Source organism: Schistocerca americana, chromosome 3, assembly GCF_021461395.2.
Source record: "Schistocerca americana isolate TAMUIC-IGC-003095 chromosome 3, iqSchAmer2.1, whole genome shotgun sequence".
In the NCBI taxonomy this organism is placed as follows: domain Eukaryota; kingdom Metazoa; phylum Arthropoda; class Insecta; order Orthoptera; family Acrididae; genus Schistocerca; species Schistocerca americana.
The window spans coordinates 950,466,267-950,488,296 of NC_060121.1; the positions used below are offsets into that span (position 1 = coordinate 950,466,267).

The window sequence follows — 22,030 nt, forward strand, 5'->3', positions numbered from 1 at the left end:
ATTCTAAACTTAGACCAAAATCCTGGAGAAACTGATCAAAGCAATGTTCAAGGGCTTCCCATGATGTGCGGACACTGGTTACATAAAAGAAGAGATTGAGGAACCTGGGGTGGATGTGTGCATACTGGCGCAAATCAAGTCTCTAAAGCCACACAGAGTGAGTCATAATCTCTTCTCATTTCGCTCCAGATAATGTGGAGAGCCAAACGCTCTTCTAGGCCATGCAGGTGGCAAACACAGCCGTCACTGTCGAGCCATTGAAGCACAAGAAGGTCTCGCCGAATTGCTTCCACAGCCAAAGGGTGGGGCATGCAGCATGGCGTTGCTCCTTCCCCATGGCATGCGTGAAGTGTGCAGGTGAGGCGTTCTCTGAAGAAGGTCCTGTTCGAGAGGCGGTGCACTCAAGAGCCATGAACGAGCTAGATGTACTTAGAATAACCTTTGTGTGCTCAAGTCACAGATTTAATGTTTTAAGGGACTTGGAGTATTTGGCTGTCTTCTTGGTGATTGTATTCCATGAATACCCTAACTTTAATATGATTTACGTGATCTGAGATAGCTGTAAACTGTAACTGTTTGCTGCATTTGAGATCGACGTGCGTGTGTGATGAACGTGTTCGATGTGTTTTACTGCTGTTGTTGAGAGTAACGAATTTGAGTTTACGTCATGACTGAGAAGTTTGGACTGTTTGAACTTTAAACATCAGGTTTAGCCTACACATTAATCCTACAGTATTTACTAGTCATTTTCTTATTTATTTATAAACTTATATTTTGATGATTTGCTTACCTATGAGGATTGCCCAGAAAGTAATGCACCGCATTTTCTCCTTCAATAGTTATTTGTTGAACATAATGAGAATTACACAGACAAAAGAATGGTGTCAACACACTCTGTTTTTCCCATGTAATCTCCATCCCGTTGTATGGCATTCTTACAACGCAAAACAAGGGTGTGTATGGCCAGTTGGTACCAATCTTGGTCCTGCTGGCAGAGCCAGCGCTTCACTGTGTCAATCACCTCCTCATCGTCCTCAAAAGTCTTCCACGAAGGCATCCTTTAATGGCCCAAACGAGTGGAAGTCCGAGGGGGCTCGCTGCAACAAATCAGGTGTGACAGCCGTGGATGGTCTCCCCAATCACTGCAAATCGTAGAGCTCCGCCGAACCGCCTTCTGATGACCTCATCCTCCATGCCAGGCAACTAGCTGTAATTCTGTCGACAGCAGATGCTCCATAGATTTTGCACAAGGGTTTGTGAATATTCCCCACAGTTTCTTTCTCAGAAATGAGAAATTCAATGACGACACGTTGCTTGTAACGTACATCACCCACAGACGCCATTTTGAAATTGTCCTGCAGCAACGCTATCTGTCGGAATTGACGGAAACTTGGTGCGCTCACTCAGGAGACTTCAAATAATTCGTGCGTAACGTTTCGCATTCGTAGCATTGTTTTTGGCTGAGAGAAAAAAAAAAAAGCGATGCATTACTTTCTGGGTAACCGTTGTACTAAAGAAGGGTTTGTGGAATATTTCTGTACTAAACATTTGAGCTGTAAAGAGACGGTGCACGACCGACCCCTGTGTCGACGACGAGTCAGCCCAACAGGTAATTAGGACGTGCAATGACCACACCAACAGCAGCAAATAAAATTGCCGGTGCGTTCGTAAAATCGCTACCTTCATGCGCGTGAACATGTCAAGAGCATACCCCATAACGGAGCTGAGTTGTGGGGGTAGGGGGTAACTCACGTTAGTTTCTCATAGAAGGAGGGAATAGTTTTGAGATTTAATGAAAAATGGTCCTGGATACGCTTGTAATAAGGAAATATCCTTCACATGGTTCTGGCTTTCTTCAAAGTGAAACTGAATAGATACATCTCTCAGTTCGATATAGAGGATCAGAATTCAGTTTGCTAAGATTTTTTCCCCTTTCTCTCACTGAGAATGCCCTGGGAACATGTAGCTGCAGATGGTTAATCCCAAGAAAATCAGACAAATTTAGACTATGTCACGAATGAATTTTTGCGTCTAAACTTACTTTTCTTAAAATCTATTCTAAATGAGGATTTTGTGTTGTCATCAGCAGTTGGATCCATTCTGAACAAGAACGGAGGTCCATTATGCCTGGAATAATCATCTGCATCAGTTGCAAATACTTCTATAATCTCTGAGGGTGGTGTGTTTTCTGGAATAACCGGCTGATAATTGCGGAGCAGCTGTGGAGCATTGTCGTTGACATCTTGGACAAAGACTGTTATTGTGGCCGTAGAGGTCTTTGGAGGCGATCCATCATCAACTGCCAATATGTGCACCTGAAATGTTGCGAAAGAGAATGTATCTGAGAATAGTCACACACAACTAAAACATTTTACTTTCAGCCTAATGCGAACTGATAACTTAAGTACTTGAATGGTACACTGAGGTGAGAAAAGTCATGGGATATCTCCTAGTATCATGTCGGACCTCCTTTTTCCCATCGTAGTGTAGCAACTCTACGTGGTATGGATTCAACGAGTCGTTGGAAGTCTCCTGCAGAAATGTTGAGCCATGTCCCCTCTATAGCCGTCCAAAACTGCGAAAGTGTTGCCGGTGCATGATGTTTTGCACGAACCGACCTCTCAATTACGACAAATAAATGTTCGATTGGATTCATGTCGGGCGACCTGTGTGGCCAAATCATTCGCCCGAATTGTCCAGGATGTTATTCAGACAAATCACAACAATTGCGGCCCAATGACATAGGGCAATGTCGTCCATAAAAATTAATTGTTGTTAGGAAGTCCGTGAATGGCTGAAAATGGTCTCCAAGTGGCCGAATATAACCATTTCCAGTCAAAAATCGATGTAGCTGGATCAAGGGATCCAGTCGATTCCGTGTAAACACGGCTCACTGCACTATAAAGCCACCACCAGCTTGCACAGTGCTTTGTTGACAACTTGTGTCCATAGCTTCGCGGGGTCAGCGCCACACTCGGACCCTACTATCAGCCATTACAAGCTGAAATCAGGGATCATCTGACCAGGCCACGGTTTTCCAATCGTCTAGGGTCCAACCAGTATGATCACGAGCCCGGGAGAGGCGCTGCAGGCGACATCGTGCTGTTAGTAAAGGCACTCACATCGGTCGTATGCTGCCGTAGCCCATTAACACCAAATTTCACCACACTGCTCTAACGGATTCGTTCATTGTACGCCCCACACTGATTTCTGCGTTCATATCACGTAGTGTTGCTTGTCTGTTATCACTGCCAACTCTACGCAAACGCTACTGCTCTCGGTCGTTAAGTGAAGACCATCGGCCACTGCGTTGTCCGTGGTGAGAGGTAATGCCTAAAATTTGGTATTCTCACCACACTCATGACACCGTGGATTTCGAAATATTGAATTCCCTTACGATTTACGAAATGTAATGCCCAATACGTCTAGCTCCAACTACCATTCCGTGTTCGAAGTCTGTGAATTCGCGTCATGCTGCCACAATCACGTCGGAAACCTTTTCACATGACTCACCTGAGTACAAATGACAGCTCTGCCAATGCACTGCCCTTTTATATCTTGTGTACGCGATCTACATCTACATCTACATCTACATCCATACTCCGCAAGCCACCCGACGGTGTGTGGCGGAGGGTACCTTGAGTACCTCTATCGGTTCTCCCTTCTATTCCATTCTCGTATTGTTCGTGGAAAGAAGGATTTTCGGTATGCCTCTGTGTGGGCTCTAATCTCTCTGATTTTATCCTCATGGTCTCTTCGCGAGATATACGTAGGAGGGAGCAATATACTGCTTGACTCTTTGGTGAAGGTATGTTCTCGAAACTTTGACTAAAGCCCGTACCGAGCTACTGAGCGTCTATCCTGCAGAGTCTTCCACTGGAGTTTATCTATCATCTCCGTAACGCTCTCGCGATTACTAAATGATCCTCTAACGAAGTGCGCTGCGCTCCGTTGGATCTTCTCTCTCTCTTCTATCAACCCTATTTGGTACGGATCGCACACCGGTGAGCAGTATTCAAGCAGTGGGCGAACAAGCGTACTGTAACCTACTTCTTTTGTTTTTGGACAGCATTTCCTTAGAATTCTTCCAATGAATCTCAGTCTGGCATCCGCTTTACCGACGATCAACTTTATATGATCATTCCATTTTAAATCACTCCTAATGCGTACTCCCAGATAATTTATGGTATTAACTGCTTCCAGTTGCTGACCTGCTATTTTGTAGCTAAATGATAAAGGATCTATCTTTCTGTGTATTCGCAGCACATTACACTTGTCTACATTGAGATTCAATTGCCATTCCCTGCACCATGCGTCAATTCGCTGCAGATCCTCCTGCATTTCAGTACAATTTTCCATTGTTACAACCTCTCGATTCACCACAGCATCATCCGCAAAAAGCCTCAGTGAACTTCCGATGTCATCCACAAGGTCATTTATGTATATTGTGAATAGCAACGGTCCTATGACACTCCCCTGCGGCACACCTGAAATCACTCTTACTTCGGAAGACTTCTCTCCATTGAGAATGACATGCTGCGTCCTGTTATCTAGGAACTCCTCAACCCAATCACACAATTGGTCTGATAGTCCATATGCTCTTACTTTGTTCATTAAACGACTGTGGGGAACTGTATCGAACGCCTTGCGGAAGTCAAGAAACACGGCATCTACCTGTGAACCCGTATCTATGGCCCTCTGAGTCTCGTGGACGAATAGCGCGACCTGGGTTTCCCATGACCGTCTTTTTCGAAACCCATGCTGATTCCTACAGAGTAGATTTCGAGTCTCCAGAAAAGTCATTATACTCGAACACAATACGTGTTCCAAAATTCTACAACTGATCGACGTTAGGGATATAGGTCTATAGTTCTGCACATCTGCTCGACGTCCCTTCTTGAAAAAGGGTATGACCTGTGCCCTTTTCCAATCCTTTGGAACGCTACGCTCTTCTAGAGACCTACGGTACACCGCTGCAAGAAGGGGGGCAAGTTCCTTCGCGTACTCTGTGTAAAATTGAATTGGTATCCCATCAGGTCCAGAGGCCTTTCCTCTTTTGAGCGATTTTAATTGTTTCTCTATCCCTCTGTCGTCTATTTCGATATCTACCATTTTGTCATCTGTGCGACAATCTAGAGAAGGAACTACAGTGCAATCTTCCTCTGTGAAACAACTTTGGAAAAAGACATTTAGTATTTCGGCCTTTAGTCTGTCATCCTCTGTTTCAGTACCATTTTGGTCACAGAGTGTCTGGACATTTTGTTTTGATCCACCTACCGCTTTGACATAAGACCAAAATTTCTTAGGATTTTCCGCCTTCTGTATATGTACATACCGCTCTCCCTTGACTTTTGTCACCTCGGTATATATGAATCCTGTATTCTTTGAACAATGGCACACTTAAGGGGAAAGGCCAATTGGTTTGCAGGAATCACTCCAAAAAATCATCTAACAAAAACCTCATACAGTTTCTAACAAATAAAAATTATCCTTATGTCGAAGAAATATAAATTAATGGCTGTACACTCAATAGTGTACAGTTTTTTAATGTCAAGTTAGATAACTAAGTAGAGCAACAACAGATCCGGCAGCTTGATTCAGCGTCTTTTGCACTTACAAATATCTTATTTTGTTGATTTACAGACAAGAGTGCTAGATTATATCTTGAATATGTTCACTGCCGATTGTTAAAAAATAAGTGTGAAATCTTATGGGACTTAACTGCTAAGGTCATCAGTCCCTAAGCTTACACACTGCTTAACCTAAATTATCCTAAGGCAAACACACACACACACCCATGCCCGAGGGAGGACTCGAACCTCCGCCGGGACCAGCCGCACAGTCCATGACTGCAGCGCCCGAGACCGCTCGGCTAATCCCGCGCACTGCCGATTGTCTAGCTCAGTTATCTTTCTGGGTAATGCAATCGAGGTAAATAAAATATTTGACAAAAGCGATCAGTAAAAATATTGTATGAACAAGAAAATGTTAAGGGGCCTCTTAAAAGGTCGTTGAAGTGCAGCATTCACACGCAAGTGCATTCATAACACTAATTGGCATTACATGCTCTGCCCAGCAGACTGCGACTACTCGTCATGCACTGGGTTAAAACATACTGTTAGTGTAGCTTTAGATGTGAAAACTGTTCAGAAACACGTTATGTCGTCTTTGTAGCAGGATGTCCTGGCAGAAAGCGCGCCTGCTGGTCCGCAGCGAAGCAATCGTCTTGGCTACTGTTGTTCGCCCTGCTCCTCAGGAATACCGTTTGCAAGACATGTCGTTCGATCTCAGAACGTCAGTAAACAGAATCGAGAGCAGAGGATACTGCGGCGTGATCGCAGTAGATGATCTGCCTTCTCCACTTCCAATCTCCTCCACGGTGACCCTTAAGCTTTTCTATTTCCTTTAAAGTCAGTACCGCCATTAAACTGTTTTTTATTTGCAGGGTTACATTTAGACGATCGTGATTTCGGCTTCAAAGTACCATTATCAAGTGTTTTAAGTGTTATACAGTGCCTAAGATGACGTACTGTCGTATTTAAAATACACTATTAGACACATTGTCTAAGGGTCGATATTTCTGGTAAAGCCTCCTGCTTTGTTTTATCACTGAGTATACTATCTTGACTGAATGACAGTCAAGTCATGACAGTTGACTTAGCCAACTGTCATTCAGTGATAAAACAAAGCAGTAGGCTTTACCAGAAATATCGACCCTTACACAATGTGTCTAATAGTGTTTTTTACATACGACAGTATGCCATCTTAGGCGCTGTATAACACTTAAAACACTTGATAATGGCACTTTGAAGCCGAAATCACGATCGTGTAAATGTAACACTGCAAATAAAAAACAGTCTAATGACGGTTCTGTCTTTAAAGAAATATATTATGACTGTGGCTCCACATTATGAAAAAATTATTTTCTATTTCCGCTGTTCTGTCATGTAAGTGGCTTTAACTTGCTCGAAGATGGAGTTGCAGTTTAGACCCCATAAATAACAGGGACGTTTACAAAGTCCTCGCAAGCGTGCAATATTTTCAGTAACTGAGTCAAAAAGAACTATTGAATTGGAAAGAAAGGGCTTTTGATTACAGTGGCGAATGGAATAGTTCGGCTGTCACGTGGCTGCAACATCACAACCTGTACTGACAATAGTTGAGTGTAAGATGGGCAAGGCAGCGATATCAGCGCATTTTGGTCGTAGCCAAACCATGGGTGCTCGACGCACGAGGTGCGTTCATCTCCGAGGGTATGCAGGAAATGGACTTTTCATTCACCATGATGCAAATGTCGTGCGACTAGGGCGTCCCGTCGGGTAGACGGTTCGCCGGGTGCAAGTCCTTCGATTTGACGCCATCGCGTCGATGGTGATGAAATGATGATGGTTAGGACAACACAACACCCTGTCCCCGAGCGGAGAAAATGCTCTGTCTAGACAAGACAGCCTAGACACAATGAGAGGAAGCCGAAAGGCACGCGCTACGCTAAAGCAGGATGGCGGGAGGTCTGAAACAGGATACGTAATGAATGCTATAAAGAAAAGTACGTAGCTTCTGGAATACTTAACTTTAATCCATCCTTTAGGTACATCTGGAGATTGTGGCGATACAAGTGAGACTCTTTAGATACATGCAATGTTACTAATGGCGCCTTGCTAGGTCGTAGCCATTGACTTAGCTGAAGGCTATTCTAACTATCTGCTCTGCAAATGAGCGAGGCTTCGTCAGTGTGCATCGCTAGCTACGTCGTCCGTACAACTGGGGCGAGTGCTAGTCCATATCTCGAGACCTGCCTTGTGGTGGCGCTCGGTCTGCGATCACACAGTGGCGACACGCGGGTCCGACATGTACTAATGGACCGCGGCCCATTTAGAACTACCACCTAGCAAGTGTGGTGTCTGGCGGTGACACCACAGAAAATCTCCGACCCAACCGAAAATCGAACCTGGGCCCTTAGGATTGACATTCTTTCACGTTGACCACTCAGCTACTGGGGGCGGACCACCATGATGCAGAGGGTGTACAGTGAGTACCTCGATTCGAGGACAACCGCCTCCTCCAGAGCCAACTGCAGCAACATGCTAGCCGCCCCTGTGTGGCCGTGCGGTTCTAGGCGCTACAGTCTGGAACCGCGAGACCGCTACGGTCGCAGCTTCGAATCCTGCCTCGGACATGGATGTGTGTGATGTCCTTAGGTTAGTTAGGTTTAAGTAGTTCTAAGTTCTAGGGGACTGATGACCTCAGAAGTTGAGTCCCATAGTGCTCAGAGCCATTTGAACCAGCCAGCAACATGCTGATAAACATGAAGTGCAGCACACTAACTCGACTTGTAACAGCATATAAAGTGACCACAGTGCAGGTAACTACTCGCCACTTCAGTGCTAGACCATAGCAGCAAGTGTGCAGCGACTCCATCCAGAACCACTTTATTCACCCTTGTGTACAGATACGGTATACTGTAGTGCCACCTCTATTGCTGCTAGCATGTGTTACGTACCCCAGACTCTTTTCAGACACTTTCCTTATTAATTTCTCGACACATGCGCGAATCTGTCTTGTGTGATCCTGACTAGGTGGCTTACCTTGTGACGCGGAATTTCCTCCCTGTCCAGATGTCTCTGAATGAGCAGTTCGCCATTGTCATTGATGTTGAAGTGTCTGGCAGCGTCCGTGTCGTTGCCTATCCTGTAGGATATCTTGCTGCTGCCGCCCCCGTCGCGGTCTGTCGCTTTGAAGGTGGCGACTTTGGTCCCCACTTGGGCGTCCTCCATTACGGCGACCTCCGTCATGTGCCTCGCAAACACCGGCACGTTGTCATTCACGTCCCTCACCTTCACCGTCACCCACGAGTACGCCGTATGGTAGGGCTCGGTGGCGTTGTTGTCTCTCTGCAAGCAAATGAAGAAACATTGCACAGTTCTCAGATATATTAATCATATCGTGAAGGATCTATCACAAAAAGAAAGATCGAAGGAAGATTAGCGCTTAAAGTCCCATAAACGTCAAAGTCTTCAGAGATAGAGTACGTGTTCGAATTAGAAACGATGATGATGATTTTTGGCTTTAGGGGGCGCTCAACTGCGCGGTTATCAGCGCCCGCACAAATTCCCAACCGTTGCTCAGTCCAATCTCGCCACTTTCGTGAATGATGATGAAATGATGAGGACAGCACAAACACCCACTCATCTCGAGGCAGGTGAAAATCCCTGACCCCGCCGGGAATCGAGCCCGGGACCCCGTGCTCGGGAAGCGAGAACGCGACCGCGAGACCACGGGCTGCGGACGAGAATTAGAAAAGGATGGGGAAGAAACTGTACCTGCACTCGCGTTAAATGATTTAGGAATATCACTAAAACCTAAATCTGGATGTCCTGACGAGGATTTTAACCGGTGTCCTCCAGAGTACAAGCCCAGTGTCTTACTACAGGAATCTGCCAATAGGCTCTATCGCAAATTATTGAATGTTTTTTTTTTTTTTTTTTTTTTTTTAAGTGCTGCAAAAGACACCTGCAAGAACTACCACGCTCTACACCTCATGCACTGAAATAAACCCAAAAAAACGTTTTTCTATTCCTTTCATAGGACCTATTTCCTATCAGATTCAGCGCATGCTTTGCAACAAATACAACTGCTGTTGTGGCGTAACAAGACAGCTACGCCACACTGAAGTAGCCGAAAGGCACGCGTAATCTCACGTAGGCTAGATAGAGGTCTGAAACAGGATACGTAATGAATGGTAGCAAGAAAAGTACATAGCTGCTATTATACTTAACTTTTAATCCTTGTTGTATACATCGTTCTTGATGAGACATTTCATACGATAACTATCAAACTATGTAAGGCTAATGGCGCCTTGCTAGGTCGTAGCCATGGACTTAGCTGAAGGCTATTCAAACTATCTGCTCGGCTAATGAGCGATGCTTCGTCAGTGTAGTCGCTAGCAATGTCGTCCGTACAACTGGGGCGAGTGCTAGTCCGTATCTCGAGACCTGCCTTGTGGTGGCGCTCGGTCTGCGATCACACAGTGGCGACACGCGGGTCCGACATGTACTAAATGGACCGCGGCCGATTTAAGCTACCACCTAGCAAGTGTGGTGTCTGGCGGTGACACCACAACTGCAATGTTGCCTTCTCTACTAACAATAATCTGAAGAGAAACTTAATTCATAATTTGAAATCCATTCGCTCCCCTACAAAAAGTTCTGGCGTTTATAAGATCATCTCTGATACCTGCTCCTCCTATTGTATAGGGCAAACTGGATGTGCTTTCACCATCAGACACAAAGAACATCTTTTGAGAAAGAACGGCACCAGTCCCCTAAATTCATCTTTTGCCGATCATCTCTTAATTACTGGACACGTGCCTAAAGCCATAGGCGATAGCAATATTCTGCATACCGAAAAGAAGGGGCGTAGGTTAGATGTTTTAGAGGAATTGGAGATTTTCAAACATCTCTCTCGTCATGATGGCCTCGTTCTCAACGAACAGCTGCAGCTGCGGAATAAAAACTTTTTCGACTGTATAAAGCCATTGCTTGATCTTTGATTCAGATTTCCTCATGCAGTTTACCGAAATGTTGTTTTCCTGTTACATCTTTGCTGTTTTCTTGTATGTCATAACCGACGTTTTTTTACGTTACAAAATGTGTTTCTGTTTAAAGCAGATAAATATGTAACATCATCCTATTATTATTAGTGCTTACGTTATGCCTGAATCAGCTGCATCACAATTTCATGTGTCTAATTTTGAATGTACAGTAGCCTAGTTGTTTCTGCGGCTACTAGATGGCGCTCGTAGCAACACCATGTTTACTTGCCCACACTTTCTAACGTGGGCACCTCAGTCTTGTTGCAACCCTTGTGCACTCAAGTACGAGCAGCCCTTAGCGGCTAGCCATCTTATTTACAACTATTAATGACGTCGCCTTTCCGGCTTAGATTTTTTTAAAATGTGACTTTTGAGTATTACATTTTTTTCCAGTCAGTACAAACTTTAATTTTATTAATGTATTATATACCTAATATGTTTTAGAACAGTTAGTTTAATTCCGAAGACGACACTCATAGTAGCGTCGAAACATGGTCAATTTTGACTTAATATTTGTGACCGAGGGCTTATGTGTTCTAATATGTTGCAATACCTTATGTGAATACCCCATAAAAATGATACAGGGTATCCAGCTTGTTGCGTATTCTTTCCTGTAGACAATATATCATCAGGGAACAGTTCTAGTAATGGTGCTGACTCTAAGTGGTGATTAAATTATGTGTATTGAACATTAGTGTGCCTAACACCCTTTTTCCGCTTTCGTTCAAGTTGCTTCTGAAGTCTGCGGGCTTTCAAATAGCTACGCACCGTCCGAATCAATGTTGCAATATTAAAAGTTTTGGCTGGTTTCGTTGTCTAGGGGCTGGGGTACGTAGTTGCCGCATTACAGGCCAAATACTGCTGAGTCTACAGTATACGATAAGAATACACACATGATTCGTATGGTCGAAGGTTTCTATCACTCGGCAATTGAGAATTATGAATGTAACATATAAATTTATAAATGAAAGATTGCAATTAAATAAAATCTGCAGGTACTACATCTACATCTACATCTATACTCCGCGAGCCACCTTACGGTGTGTGGCGGAGGGTACTTATTGTACCACTATCTGATCCCCCCTTCCCTGTTCCATTCACGAATTGTGCGTGGGAAGAACGACTGCTTGTAAGTATCCGTATTTGCTCTAATTTCTCGGATCTTTTCGTTGTGATCATTACGCGAGATATATGTGGGCGGTAGTAATATGTTGCCCATCTCTTCCCGGAATGTGCTCTCTCGTAATTTCGATAATAAACCTCTCCGTATTGCGTAACGCCTATCTCAACGACTTTAAATTACGAGTACGATAGTAGAAGTACTTTTGAGAATGCGGTATATTTCTGCAAAACACTTATTGGTGTCGATGGTCCAGCAATTAAAATATAAGTTGAATAACAGGGAAACAATAGTCTTACTTCACGTAATTAGTTATGAACAACAACATAGCTCGCGAGATATTCTTCTAAACGCACACTACGTCTTCACCGTAGAAGCCACGGAAATCTCACAAGTGCACAAGTCGGCACTCCGAAGTATTTCTATGTGCCGCGACCACGCGCAAACCGCTCCACACTGTCCAAGTCTTTCCGCCGACTGTGCGTCCCGCCGCTCTGTCCTGATCGCCTCCAGCACTCACTCCCGTGTCCAGTGGCGTACCGTCCAGAAATGCCGCCCTTCTCCGAGCTACCTCGTGTCCTCTCCGGAAACTCGCTTCAATCCAGTCTCTCCATTCACGAGCGCTGTGATTGGCTAGAGCGCTCGCGCCATGTCTTCATGCCAACGCACAGTCACAAACATAATGAAACGTATTCTAAACACTGGATTTACATTTAAATACTTGAAATTAAATAAATATTCCTACGGCTGGACCATAAACACGCTCTAACGCACATTATTAAATGCATAAACAAATTAAATAAACATATATCGAAGGAATAGCAACAAATGGTAGGCCAGTAGCCTAATGTCTCTGTGCTATCTAAAACACAGTAAATATTTAACCAATTTCTGCATGAATAGTATATATCGGATTTAAACAAAGACATAGATGAATAAATATATTTATAAGCATGCTGCTACCGTTTTTTCGTGTACCTGTGGAGTACTTATGGCCTGACACTTTGACCTCCAATAACTCCTGTACTATTTAAGTTACATGCCTGTAATTCATACAAATTTAGGTTTACACTAATACACTCCTGGAAATGGAAAAAAGAACACATTGACACCGGTGTGTCAGACCCACCATACTTGCTCCGGACACTGCGAGAGGGCTGTACAAGCAATGATCAGACGCACGGCACAGCGGACACACCAGGAACCGCGGTGTTGGCCGTCTAATGGCGCTAGCTGCGCAGCATTTGTGCACCGCCACCGTCAGTGTCAGCCAGTTTGCCGTGGCATACGGAGCTCCATCGCAGTCTTTAACACTGGTAGCATGCCGCGACAGCGTGGACGTGAACCGTATGTGCAGTTGACGGACTTTGAGCGACGGCGTATAGTGGGCATGCGGGAGGCCGGGTGGACGTACCGCCGAATTGCTCAACACGTGGGGCGTGAGGTCTCCACAGTACATCGATGTTGTCGCCAGTGGTCGGCGGAAGGTGCACGTGCCCGTCGACCTGGGACCGGACCGCAGCGACGCACGGATGCACGCCAAGACCGTAGGATCCTACGCAGTGCCGTAGGGGACCGCACCGCCACTTCCCAGCAAATTAGGGACACTGTTGCTCCTGGGGTATCGGCGAGGACCATTCGCAACCGTCTCCATGAAGCTGGGCTACGGTCCCGTCTTCCGCTCACGCCCCAACATCGTGCAGCCCGCCTCCAGTGGTGTCGCGACAGGCGTGAATGGAGGGACGAATGGAGACGTGTCGTCTTCAGCGATGAGAGTCGCTTCTGCCTTGGTGCCAATGATGGTCGTATGCGTGTTTGGCGCCGTGCAGGTGAGCGCCACAATCAGGACTGCATACGACCGAGGCACACAGGGCCAACACCCGGCATCATGGTGTGGGGAGCGATCTCCTACACTGGCCGTACACCACTGGTGATCGTCGAGGGGACACTGAATAGTGCACGGTACATCCAAACCGTCCGTCATCGAACCCATCGTTCTACCATTCCTAGACCGGCAAGGGAACTTGCTGTTCCAACAGGACAATGCACGTCCGCATGTATCCCGTGCCACCCAACGTGCTCTAGAAGGTGTAAGTCAACTACCCTGGCCAGCAAGATCTCCGGATCTGTCCCCCATTGAGCATGTTTGGGACTGGATGAAGCGTCGTCTCACGCGGTCTGCACGTCCAGCACGAACGCTGGTCCAACTGAGGCGCCAGGTGAAAATGGCATGGCAAGCCGTTCCTCAGGACTACATCCAGCATCTCTACGATCGTCTCCATGGGAGAATAGCAGCCTGCATTGCTGCGAAAAGTGGATATACACTGTACTAGTGCCGACAATGTGCATGCTCTGTTGCCTGTGTCTATGTGCCTGTGTTTCTGTCAGTGTGATCATGTGATGTATCTGACCGCAGGAATGTGTCAGTAAAGTTTCCCCTTCCTGGGACAATGAATTCACGGTGTTCTTATTTCAATTTCCAGGAGTGTAGATTTCTAAAGACATAGCGATCGACAAAATCGGGTGAAGCGTTTATATTTTGGAAATTCGTTGCTGAGTGTTACTTGTATGATTTACCGTCAGATACTAAAGTTTAAACTAATAAAGATATCGAAAATCTGATTACACCATCAGAATCGTTGTGCAAATAATAGTAATGTACATGTTTCTTTTTGAGGTATCATGATTAATCTGGCTACTATTAGTTTCTATACGAACTGTGAAATGACTGCCATTAAGGTTTCACAAAGTCCGCCATCTTTGGCACTCTCGGCATAGACATCTCCTTCGTCGACACAAAGCACCGTCCTCGTCACAGCAGAATTCCCAACCACGCGGCTGGACCATGCGCTGGGGCTAACCCTTTCGTCCGGCTAACGTTTGCCACCACGTGTTTACTGCCGGGCGTCCTGTGCGGCAGCCGCCCCAATTCCGAACGTATAATATTTCCAGGGCGCCACAACGAGCCCGTTACCTCAGAAGTCATACAGCTAATAAAGTATCTGAGCAAAAGCATATGGACATCCGTTAGTGGAAATTAGTATGGGGAGTGTCCACTCATGGACTTCATGATGGCCTGGATTCCGCTGGGGACACATTCAGTCAGGAGTGATAACGTCTGTGGAGGAATGGAAGCCCTTCTTCCTGAAGAGCCGATATCAGAGAACGTAGCAATCTAGAGCAGTGTCTACGTTCTAATTCATGCTGAAAACGTTCCAGTGAGTTCAGGTTGTAATCTGGTCAGACAAGTCCGTATCGGGAATGATGTCGTCCACGAACCATTGCTCACAAATGCTGCTTTACGAGAGTGTGCATTGACACACTGATATAGTCATTGCCTTCGAACTGTTCCGCTACGTTTTGCAGTACATAATTCTGTAATGCTGTAAAATGTGTTCATATCTTTCTGTATTTAGCTCTTTGTTAAGGGGGGACGTTGATGAAAAACACACACTATTTCAAAAATGCACCAAATCACAGTTTTTGAGATATGGCAACGAAATTTTGTACCACACTTTGCATGAAAGTAACACATTTACATATAAAATCCTATGATTGTGTATATTCAACTTTTTTTTAATGAGATTTGAAGTTTTATTTTAAAAAATGTATGTTCCTTTTTCTCAGAAAGTATTCAAGAGATTTCTACGAAACTTTCTCTTTTTCATCGTCGCCCAGTGTGGCCGAGCGGTTCTTGGCGCTTCAGTCTGGAACCGTGCGACCGCTGCGGTCGCAGGTTCGAATCCTGCCTCTGGCATGGATGTGTGTGATGTCCTTAAGTTAGTTAGGTTTAAGTAGTTATAAGTTCTAATGGACTGATGACCTCAGATGTTAAGTACCATAGTGCTCAGAGCCATTTGAACCATTTTCTCTGTTTCATCTCTTTATATTTGTAAGCTTCCCTCATGAGGTTTTTGGAATAGGTCAAATAGGAGAATTTTCATAATTTTTTAATTATAATTCCACAAGTACAATTTTAAATTCATACAAAATTCCAAGCACTTTGACCCGTATCTCAGCTTGCAATCAGAATTTCAAAATTTTCTCTTGAGACAACGTTTGTTAGGTTTACAGAAATATGTGTACAAAATTTCATAATTCTAGCATTCATAGAATCTGAGGAAAAGGTACATAAACTTTAAAAAACAAAATTTTCAGGAAACGCAATTTAAAGTTCAACCTAACTTTTTTCCTTATGTCACTTCTTCAGAAGGCACCACATTTGTACTCTAGGTCGTCTTTCCCTTCAAGGCTTCTTTTCTGGTTTCTTGTTGTCTGTCTACCAGGTCTTCAACTGACTTTTCAGCTGCAGAGAAGTGTTGTAAATCTGTTTTTCTCAGTATGTCTTGAGTAAAATTTCCTATCTTGAAGCCCATTCTTTCTAATACCTTCATCCTCCCGACGTTTATCCAGTTTTTTATACACTCTTTGTGATCGTGGCGCAACTGAATGAAGAAAGAATCTAACACTTGTATAAATCTCCGTCAGTATCACAAGGCAGAAAAAGAATTGCTTCGTCATAAACGATGCAGCTAGTTTGTTATTGTTTGTTAAGATACGGAACAGAGTCAAAGATGGTCTATAAAACCAGAGAATATGTATCACAGCCTTCTATATGTATCCCGCACACGTTTGGTTGAAAGTTGTTCACTGAGCTGGTATGGAAGTGCTGCTTCAAAACATAGGTGTTGCAGGGAGGTCACGTCACACTTTAAATTATTTTTCAGTCACTTCGGATGCGATTTGAACATTGAAACTTTGGGACATTATTGTCCACGAGTTGTACTAACAAATAAAAAGTGAATCGAAAATTGACATTTTTGGTCAATTTCATCAACGTTCCCCCTTAAGCGCAATAAGAGGACAACGTCCTGACTACGACAAACACTTCCGTACAGTAACACAAACTGATCTGTGCTTCGCTGTTGGCATTACACATGATGGCAAGTGACGCTCTTTAATCCATCTCAAGCTTCGCTTAGCATTGACTTCAGAAATGTGTCGCTTGTGAGAAGCTGCTCGATCATTATACCCATTCTTTTTTTAATGCCCTACCCACAGCCATTGTGCCAGCTGCACTGCTGTACTTTGGGACCCACGGGTGATCCCTTCTGCAGATTTCATGCGATTTGTCACAACCACCCTTTGCAGTGCTCGACGGTACCTGAAGTCTGTCTGGTCTTGGTTTAGCTGTGGTTGTTCCTTCACATTTCCACTTCACAATCACATCATCAACAGTCTACGTGGGCAGTTTAAGTAGGGTTAAAATATCCCTGGTGGATATGTTGCTAAGTGACAGCCAGCGACTGACTAGGCGACCTTCAATGGCACTGTGCTCTGCTGGTCGACTCATTCTACTGTTTCTTTTTCTCTACTGACTAGACAATGCTCCTCGCATCCTTTTATACACTCCTGGAAATTGAAATAAGAACACCGTGAATTCATTGTCCCAGGAAGGGGAAACTTTATTGACACATTCCTGGGGTCAGATAAATCACATGATCACACTGACAGATCCACAGGCACATAGACACAGGCAACAGAGCATGCACAATGTCGGCACTAGTACAGTGTATATCCACCTTTCGCAGCAATGCAGGCTGCTATTCTCCCATGGAGACGATCGTAGAGATGCTGGATGTAGTCCTGTGGAACGGCTTGCCATGCCATTTCCACCTGGCGCCTCAGTTGGACCAGCGTTCGTGCTGGACGTGCAGACCGCGTGAGACGACGCTTCATCCAGTCCCAAACATGCTCAATGGGGGACAGATCCGGGGATCTTGCTGGCCAGGGTAGTTGACTTACACCTTCTAGAGCACGTTGGGTGGCACGGGATACATGCGGACGTGCATTGTCGTGTTGGAACAGCAAGTTCCCTTGCGGGTCTAGGAATGGTAGAACGATGGGTTCGATGACGGTTTGGATGTACCGTGCACTATTCAGTGTTCCCTCGACGATCACCAGTGGTGTACGGCCAGTGTAGGAGATCGCTCCCCACACCATGATGCCGGGTGTTGGCCCTGTGTGCCTCGGTCGTATGCAGTCCTGATTGTGGCGCTCACCTGCACGGCGCCAAACACGCATACGACCATCATTGGCACCAAGGCAGAAGCGACTCTCATCGCTGAAGACGACACGTCTCCATTCGTCCCTCCATTCACGCCTGTCGTGACACCACTGGAGGCGGGCTGCACGATGTTGGGGCGTGAGCGGAAGACGGCCTAACGGTGTGCAGGACCGTAGCCCAGCTTCATGGAGACGGTTGCGAATGGTCCTCGCCGATACCCCAGGAGCAACAGTGTCCCTAATTTGCTGGGAAGTGGCGGTGCGGTCCCCTACGGCACTGCGTAGGATCCTACGGTCTTGGCGTGCATCCGTGCGTCGCTGCGGTCCGGTCCCAGGTCGACGGGCACGTGCACCTTCCGCCGACCACTGGCGACAACATCGATGCACTGTGGAGACCTCACGCCCCACGTGTTGAGCAATTCGGCGGTACGTCCACCCGGCCTCCCGCATGCCCACTATACGCCCTCGCTCAAAGTCCGTCAACTGCACATACGGTTCACGTCCACGCTGTCGCGGCATGCTACCAGTGTTAAAGACTGCGATGGAGCTCCGTATGCCACGGCAAACTGGCTGACACTGACGGCAGCGGTGCACAAATGCTGCGCAGCTAGCGCCATTCGACGGCCAACACCGCGGTTCCTGGTGTGTCCGCTGTGCCGTGCGTGTGATCATTGCTTGTACAGCCCTCTCGCAGTGTCCGGAGCAAGTATGGTGGGTCTGACCCACCGGTGTCAATGTGTTCTTTTTTCCATTTCCAGGAGTGTACTAGCGGGTCTGCCTCTCGTCGCATGTATTGGTTGATTCCGCAGTACGAAGGGTGTTCGGCTACTTTTGGTGAGCTAGTGCATTTTCTATAGGTTGTACACACGAAGCGAGTCTCACGTATTCATCGATTAGATGAGTGTACAGAATGATATAAAAAAATGCTTACAAAATTAGCCAGCCAACAGAAGGGCGGAGCGAAGTGTCTCGGGCGTTAATGTACTACACTCGTATTCATAGACATTTGATTCAAATCCCCGTCTGGGCATTCAGATTCATGTTTAGCTTGATATTCCTAAAACACTAAGAGCAGTGAGGGGATGTTTATTTTGAAAAGAGGGTGTTCTAATTTCTTCCCTTTTCTTCTTATCAGCACTTTGTCGACGGAAAACCCTGAATTCCTTCCTTCTAATGGAAGGTTTTGAACAAGACATTCAGGAGTAACATTCATAGTACTACTAGGAGCGCAACAGTACAAAACCTTTAGGAGAAGATAAAGATTGCAACACATCCAACAAATAATCGATCACAATTTGGTTCAGTGCCATTTTGAGATGAAGAGGATGACCTGGCGAGCCGCATCAGACAACATGGAAGACTGGAAAAAAATATCTACTCTCAATGGCGAAACATTGTGCAACAGCGGAGTATATGAAGAACACCACTTGATTGCGTTTGTTCATATACAGGGTGAAACTTCGTGGCAGATTAAAAGTGTGTGCTGGACCAAGACTCGAACTCTGAACCTTTGCCTTTCGCGGGCAAGTGCTCTACCATCTGAGCTACCCAAGCACGACTCACACCCCGTCCTCACAGCTTCAGTTCTGCCAGTACCTCGTCTCCAACTTTCCAAACTTCACAGAAGCTCTTCTGTGAACCTTGCAAAACTAGCACTCCTGGAAGAGCACTTGCCCGCGAAAGGCAAAGATCCTGAGTTCGAGTCTCGGTCCGGCACACAGTTTTAATCTGCCACGAAGTTTCATATCAGCGCACACGCCGCTGCAGAGTGAAAATCTCATTCTGGCCATATACAGGGTGTTTCAAAATGAATATATGGGTTTTAAGGCTTCTTAGCATTTATTACATTCAACTTACAATTATAAATAACACATGAAATGAAAGAGCAACTCAAACAATTTTGTTTGTATAGCAGTGCGCAAAGGGAAGAATACGGAACGAGCAAGGGTGATTGAAGAAGGTTTTGAACAAGTGAAAGTCTTTCAGGCGGTAGGCTAATCGTGAATTAGCAGTTACAGTGATGTCTTTGTGGAGGCTTTTAAGGAGACGCTTACAACTGCGTCCTTATCGCTTGCAGTACTTACAGGCCCTAAAGCCTCCTGACTACAATTATTTACGACTTTCACAAACAATACGTTAATGCTTGACACTGAAGATCATGTCGTCTTCAGTGATGAATCGACATTTCATGTAAATGGTTCAAATGGCTCTGAGCACTATGCGACTTAACTTCTGAGGTCATCAGTCGCCTTGAACTTAGAACTAATTAAACCTAACTAACCTAAGGACATCACACACATCCATGCCCGAGGCAGGATTCGAACCTGCGACCGTAGCGGTCGCTCGGCTCCAAACTGTAGTGCCTAGAACCGCACGGCCACTCCGGCCGGCGACATTTCATTTAACTGCAAATGTGAACCCACCTAATGTATGCATCCTGGGGGTCAGCAGTCCCCACGAGATGGTACAGCTGCAACAAGACTCCTTTAAATCGAAAGTTTTTTGTGCCTTATCCGGGAGGAACGTTTATGGTCCTTTATTTTTCGGCGAAGAAACTGTAACTGGTGTTTCTTACCTTGATGCGGTAGAACTATGACTCTTCCTCAGTTGTAAGAAGCTGAACCGCAAACTTTGTTTGCCAGCAAGACGATGAGCCGCCACACTGGAATAACTCAGTACGCTATTGGTTAAATGTCGTTGTACCCGACCGCTGGCCTGGTCGCAAAGAGACGGATGAAAGAGCTTGTTTTGCATGACTTCCACGTTCACACACGATCTGACGCCATTCCATGTTTACCTTTAAGAGTTCATAAAGGATCATGCGTATGTGCCTCCGTTAGTAGCTGATCTACCCGACATTAGAAACATCATTGTCGCTAAAACTACTCCAGGCACCCTGATCAGTGTTTAAGAAGATCTCGCCTGTCGACTCGATGAGTGACGAATGACGCTCACATTAAACTCTTGTAAGGAAAGCTGTTGGAGTTGCTCTTTCATTTGTTATTTCATTTTTGTATGTTGCAGTTTTTATTTATTTACATTAACGCGCTACTGTTTTTATATGTGAAAACTATAAGAAAGTTGCACATAGGCCATTAGACTCTGTGAGTAGCATATTTGCTATTCAAATTGTTACTCACCACTTTCAGTAAGAACATTACTGTGTGTGGTTACTAACATGCACCGGAGTCTGCTATACTGATATAATTTTTAGAAGTATATTGTTAGACACTTTTCGCAAATTCTGTGATGAACCACGGGCAGTGTGACAAGTGCGTTTCTGACGTCACTTGCAGTGTCTTCATTACTGGGGCGGACAGAATCATTCTGATTCAAAGTGAAGAATTCTGAACTTTTATCATTCATATAGCTTTAAAGAAATGTGTCAGTATAAGCGAAAAGTACAGGGTGTCCCAGAAAGAATGACCCGATATTAACTTGTAATAATATTGAGACAAACTAGGTAACTGAACAGCGCTAGACGAAATCGGCATGATCTAGAGTTTCAGAAAAAATCCTCTAGATGTCGCTAGGAGCGCTGATCTGGAGCGTGCAGCCAGTCTCGCACAGTATGGCGTCCACGCAACAGAGGACGTGTTGTGTTACTGAATTTAGTCGTACTCAATCAGTGATCGCAGTTCAGCGGGCGTTTCATATTGGATTTCGTGCTAAACCACCATCACCAAAGAACATTTGACGGTGGTATAAACAGTTTGAAGAAACAGGGTGCCTCTGTAAAGGCAATAGTCCTGGCCGGCTATGCATTCCTGAACAAACAGTGGAACAAATACGACGAGCATTTGAGCGTAGCCCCCACAAGTCTACGTGTCATGCCAGCCGAGAACTTGCGTTACCACGCATGACATTGTGGCGTGTGTTACGGCGTCGTTTAGCCCTCAAACCATACCAATTACAACTTGTACAAGCCCTTCGAGATACTGACAAATGAAGCGAGTGGACTTTAGCAGTGCTATTCTAGAGGACATGGAAGATGAAACTTTTATGTCACGGTTGATATTCAGCGATGAGGCTACTTTCCATATTAGCGGTAAGGTTCACCATCATAACGTGCGTATATGGGGGCTCCAAAATCCTCATCAAACAATTGAACACGAACGTGATTCAGCAAGAGTGAATGCTTTTTGTGCTGTTTCACAAAGCAAGGTTAATGGACCCTACTTTTTTGAGGAAGAAAACAATCATATCTTGCATTGCTATGTAACTGGTTATTCCTACAGCTTGAATCTGACAAT

At 45.3% G+C, this 22,030-nt stretch overlaps 1 protein-coding gene across 1 annotated transcript in view; it reads right to left on the reverse strand.

The window, feature by feature from the left end:
• Window positions 1-214: 214 nt before the first annotated feature.
• Window positions 215-22,030, reverse strand: part of LOC124606574 (neural-cadherin-like) — a 189,692-nt gene continuing 167,876 nt past the window's right edge. Inside the window, exons 9-11 of the mRNA XM_047138559.1 lie at window positions 8,586-8,891; window positions 2,042-2,315; window positions 215-381 (exon numbers count right to left, since the gene is read on the reverse strand). Of these exons, the coding sequence (XP_046994515.1) occupies window positions 215-381; window positions 2,042-2,315; window positions 8,586-8,891 (747 nt within the window). The remainder of the gene's footprint in view (window positions 382-2,041; window positions 2,316-8,585; window positions 8,892-22,030) is intronic.